At 26.4% G+C, this 6,016-nt stretch overlaps 1 protein-coding gene across 1 annotated transcript; it reads right to left on the bottom strand.

Moving 5' to 3' along the window:
- Window positions 1–1,809: 1,809 nt before the first annotated feature.
- Window positions 1,810–3,252, bottom strand: LOC105254379 (troponin C-like). Its single transcript, XM_011263021.2, has 5 exons — window positions 3,091–3,252; window positions 2,924–2,957; window positions 2,616–2,759; window positions 1,982–2,236; window positions 1,810–1,905 (listed from the first exon to the last, which is right to left on the bottom strand). The coding sequence occupies exons 1-5, from the start codon at window positions 3,091–3,093 to the stop codon at window positions 1,880–1,882; spliced, it is 462 nt and encodes a 153-aa protein (XP_011261323.1). The 5' UTR covers window positions 3,094–3,252; the 3' UTR covers window positions 1,810–1,879.
- Window positions 3,253–6,016: the final 2,764 nt, after the last annotated feature.

Consider the following 6,016-nt stretch of genomic DNA (forward strand, 5'->3'; position numbering starts at 1 on the left):
TGACTCTGTTATATTAAATTTCTTTACGTCTCGGATACTTTTACAAATAAAATACAATTTTTTTTATCTGCCATAACAAAAAATTTAAAATTTGAATTGATATATATTTGATATATATTATTTGTAATATATAATTTATTGTAAATAGTATATTATAATAGAAGAAAAATATTATAGATTAAAATATTTGATTAAATATATTTATAAAATTCTATAGAAAAAGAAATATATAAATAATTATTTAAATATAAATATAAATAATTATTAAAAAATTAACTTAATATGATGAGGATTAGCTTAAGGCTAGACGCAATGAAATATTTTTTCAAATTATATTTTTATTAAAAGATATAGCGACATGGATTTATGATACGTGGATTATGATAGCGCAATAACGTTTAATGCCCTCTTAAAATATATCTATGAATCGCGATAAAACTATTTCGCATCTTCTAACTAGGCCATCGCGGAAATATCTTATGATTTTTGGATCTCGCATCTCCATAGTTAACACTTCACAAGCGGTTCATTGTGAAATTTTGCATCGTTTCAAAATGCCGAAATTTACGAGCGACGCGATGTGTGACCAGTGGTATGGATGCAACAATAGACAGTATTGGCTCATCGCCGGAAAATTCATGGGTGAGGCTGACCCAAGACGGCTCTATGCAATAACCGTGCACAGATCTTATTCTTAGCTTCCTAATTATAAGCTCATAAAGCCCGGTGGCTGCTATTATATTTAGGTGATTTTATCATTCACTCCGGAATACAGCCGTTTGCCATCGCGTGCATTGTCGAGCTCCCCTTGGAGCATGCTGCTCTTTCGACGAAAGTTCACAATGGATTATGTTGCTGTTACATTCGAGCGTGTAACATCGCAATTGATGTGTGCAAAGCACGTGCTATTACAGTTGCCAACACGCGAGTATGTATTTTCAGGTGCAACATCTTGTATTGATTGCAACTATAATTATAAACTCTTTATAATAATGAGAGATTACAGAGAATTACAGAATGCACATGTACATTTCTTCAATCACTGAAATACTATATTAAAAAAATAAGATATTCATTTCTTTATATATTTTCTTATCAATAAGTTTTAAACTGCGATCTTCAAATATTGTTAAAATGTATAATATTATAGTAAAATAAAATCATATTTTACTGTGTTTTTAATTACTAATGAATTTTGTTATAAAATAAAAAAAATAGTAAAGTAAAATAAAGAAAAAAATAATTATCAAGTTTTTATTTTGCATGTTTATATTTTTTTGAAATTTTGGAAAGAAGTAATTAACATCTCATGCATTAAAGTTTGTTTGATCGGAATTTATTGGAATAAATCTCACTCGTGTTTTATATATGATTTTATAACATATTCGATATTAATTTTATTTAGCATGTATTAAAACTCATTTAAACTTAAATATTTATTTAATATATACATATATAATTACATATCATATAGACAAAGTATTTTTTTTAATTATGACTTTTAATAAATTAATAATTATTAATTTAAATATAATCTTATTATTCTACTTTAATTATTTCAAAGATATTGATTTTTATTTATAAATTTATGTTTGAGATGGCTATATTCTAGGCATGTTATTTTATTAAGAAATTTTTAAATTTATTTTTGATTACCCGTTGATTAGCCATCATTAAAATTCTTGACTCATGTATTTTATTTAAGAAAAAAAAAAAGAAAAAATAACTTTTACGACGGATCTCTTTTATGATAAACGATTATATTCCGCTAGTGTCATATATAATTTTGAAGAGATTTCAGCTTGTCTGTTTATACAGGCACGTTGTCTGATATGTGGGCGATAGACACGACGCATCCGCGCGGTGCCAAAATCATAATTTATCCTGTCATGACCTCCATGAATTCTGTAATGTAAACGCCAGGTTAGTCAGGTTTGCGAAGACGAAGTGGAATAGCACCTGTGCACAAAAGATCTCTCACCATCGAAATCGACTGTGCCAGATCCGTCAGCATCTACTTCATCTATAATCATATCTAGTTCCTCCGGAGATAGCCCGTCGTCCAGTTCATGAAGGATATCTCTAAACACATCGGTTGTAATATAACCGTTGCCTTCTTTGTCGTATAATCGGAATGCTTCTCGTAATTCTTCTTGTACTGCTTCAGCATTAGTATCCTCTTCGAGGAAGTGCGATGCTACCTGGCAAAACTCTTCGAATTTTAATTCCCCGGTCCCTGAAAATAAATATCCAATGAGAGTTGAGATTTTTATTGAGATGATTTACGATCAATTTCTTGTGATGTTTATATTTTTCGCGAATTCTTTATTTATTTAAAAAATAAATTTTCCGTAATTTTTTTACAAGAGCTTGCACATTTTTACACTATACTTTAAATAAACAATCTTATATTTTTTATTTAAAGTATAGTGTAAATTTAAATAAATAGATTTAAATTTTAAATAGATATATAATAAAATAGATAAAAAAATAGATCATAATCTACTATTGTTTAAAATGATGGAGAATATTTAGGATGCATAGCTGACGAATATAATTATATTTTTTTTTTGATTGGCTTTTTTATATTATATACATACACATATCATACTTACCCCATGTATCAACTTCATATATAATTTCATTAAGTTCTTCTGAATTTATTTGGTGGCCAAGCATTTCCAGAATTGTGCTTACCTTGTCCGTACCTATACTACCTTTTTTGTCGTGATCGAATGCCTCGAATGCCATTTTTAAATCTATTTAAAAATACTATTTTTAATTTTTTAGATATCGAATGTCTAAATACATTTATTGCGATTATTAACAATAACTGCAAATTTGATCACATTGTCGCATCACATTATATTCGGAGAGTTTGTATCACAAAAATAATATCGCTTTAATATATAAGTGCACTTACGAGATACTTGATCCTTACTAAGCTGAATTTCTTCCTACAATTGCGAACAAACGTTTAAAAAAATATATATTATTAACAATTCAATGCGAAAAAAACATTATAATAACTAATTATAATTTAAGTATTTTTAGTTTATAGGTAACTTTATATAAGTTTACAATAATTACCATATCGTTAAAGTTTGCTCTGTTCTAGTGAGACTGTCAAATTAATCATAAAACAATTAACAAGTCTCTTTTCAATTACGGCTAACTCACTGTTCTAGAGAGAGAATTGTACTGAGCTGTCGTAAATTAATTAGCAGAGCGATACTATAGACGCACACCTACAATCGATGTCAATAGATCATCACCAATCACATGTATCGAACCGAACTCGCTATAAAAAGATTTTTATTTAGGACACTTTCACGGCTGTACCCTCACGAAACAATTACCATGCTCACGCAATTTAGTGAACGTTTGTCTAGTTAAAAAAATATATCATTATTTAAAAAAATTATAAATATATAAATAATATCTACACTTATTTAAACGTTATAATTTTACATTTCTTAGCAAAATAAATGTTATAACATCAGATATATTGTAGGATTTCTTGGATTCTATCTGAATTCTATTTGGATTCTATGATAATTTTATATTTGTATGAATATATTATATTTTAATAATGTGAAAGAGAGAGAATTATTCTGGTAACAGATTTTAAAAAACAATTATGAATTTTTGATTATGATTTATAATTATGAATTTATATGCTTTTTTTATATTTTTTTCTATTCCTCTTTATTAAGAAAAATATTTTAACAATTTCCTAGTAATAAAAAAAATTATAGTATAGCTAATATTATTTAATTTCACATTTGAAGATGATTTAATCTGGGAGAGAATTTTCTCTCTTTCTCTCGTGATATATTTGATATTATCTTTGTATGACGTAGATGGTTGCACTATAGCGAAACGATTCCCCCGCACATAACGAACTATTCGCGAACGTGAAAGCGATTATACGTTGCAAAGCGTATCGTACATATAGCAGTTTGTCATTGGCATTGCATCCTTTTAGAGGATTGCAGTGGATTGCCGACAGCTCGTACGTGAAAAAATCATCTGGCAACTCTACCTTTAACCTCGACATATGTATGTTAATCTTTACTAGCCAATCAGATAAAGCTTCGATGTTAAATCGAACTACTGATCTAATAGCTAAAAATAATTTTAGATACGGGGAATCGCTTCATTACCATAATAAATGATTCATTGAAGATTGCTAAATTTAGAACAGTTAAAAGCGCAAATTTTCATCGATCATTTCGATTTTATCATATTTGTTTAGGCACACATTTATCTATAATTTTCAAAATAATTTTTTTATGTTGTTTTATTTACTTGATTCTCTATAGCTTTATTTTTGAAACACTAAGTTTAATTATGATATTAACAAGCAAATCACAATTGTTACTTTAACAGAATTGTTATTTTAATAGAATTGTTATGTTATTTTAACAGAATTATGAAAATGTTTTAATTGAAATTTCTAATATAAATTTCTTGTAGATTAAAAAATGAATTTTTTCCTATAATTATATGAAATAAATTTAATCAGGAAATGTAACGTATTAATATATATGTAAATGTTGTGCAAACTGTATGAGTTTGAGGATATCAGGACATTTTTACAATATTATTTTTATTTATATTTATATTTTTCTTCTCTTGAATCTTTTTCAAATTACACAATACTATTATCGTAACATACTGCGTGTTCTTGACATTAACCTATGTGAATTCGGGCTGTTAGCCAAATTTAATTAAGTTTGGAATAAACCAAGATTTCCGGACAAAATGATAACATCATGCAAAATACATAAGCACTTGATATTTGAAAAATAATAAATATAGCTCTTCTCAAGGAGATATATTATTGTTCAATAAATATAGCTTTTTGATCATTTGGATACCTCGGATACTTTTGTATCATTATATATTATGGAAGAAAAAAGCGTTTAATTTGGTCACAACACGTTATAATTAACGATTATTAATTTATTACATCCTCCTTTGATCACATTTTCTCAATTTTATTATTAGAAAATGTTGATTTTTGAAATATTAAATAACGATATCTAACCCAAATAACTTACTGCATATTACTATACTGCATATTACTATATCTACATAGAATCGTAGTTGCTAGAAATTTCCGACATGCAAAAAGAATGCATTTAATTATATCTACTTTATAATATGTAATTGTTAATAAGTGTAATTGTTAATAAGTGATTATTGATTTTATGTTGATCACTTAAAAGTTTTTAAATTGATAGACGAAGAAATATTGTATAAACTCAATGATATAAAAAGGAGAACAAATTTTATTTGTACAGTTTTGTGTACGCGACAATTGAAACAAAATATAACGAAACATAATGAAGTATTAATGAGGAAGTTATATTACAAATATATTTAAACAGAAATGTGAAATATATATTTAATAAGTTTCCAGTTAAGTAAATGAAAAAAATAGTGAATTTTAAATTAATAAGTAAATATTAAATATCTTATAAAAAACGATTTTATTTAATTATATAAATATCTATCATAATTATTAATGATTATTTTTATAAATATACAATAATATTTATAATAATTATAAACATTTACTATGTTTTTTCATTGTGATTCTGTTTTGATATTTACGTAATTCTTTTGTCAAGAAATGTAAATTAAACGAACAGAATAAAATATTGAAAGTTATAAATAATGAATACTTCATATCCAGAGCAAAATCAGAATATATCTTTGATATATTACACGTCGAACACACACATAATTTCGACGATGCAATTCAATTGACACAGTCTACAATATTTTATCGAATCTAAAATGGCAATTTGCCTGCACACGACATTGATTAATGTTATCTTATTCACTTGTCGATATACATATTCCGTATTGATTATCTATACATCCTTACTAAAGAGGAACCTCGAGAATTGTCATGCATTCGCATTTTAATTAAATAGTAATATATAGATATCATTATGTGAATAAAAATGCATATATAATTTGAGATCATTAATAAAGATTATAA

The sequence above is a fragment of the Camponotus floridanus genome, unplaced genomic scaffold (genome assembly GCF_003227725.1).
Source record: "Camponotus floridanus strain SB8 unplaced genomic scaffold, Cflo_v7.5 scaffold3, whole genome shotgun sequence".
In the NCBI taxonomy this organism is placed as follows: domain Eukaryota; kingdom Metazoa; phylum Arthropoda; class Insecta; order Hymenoptera; family Formicidae; genus Camponotus; species Camponotus floridanus.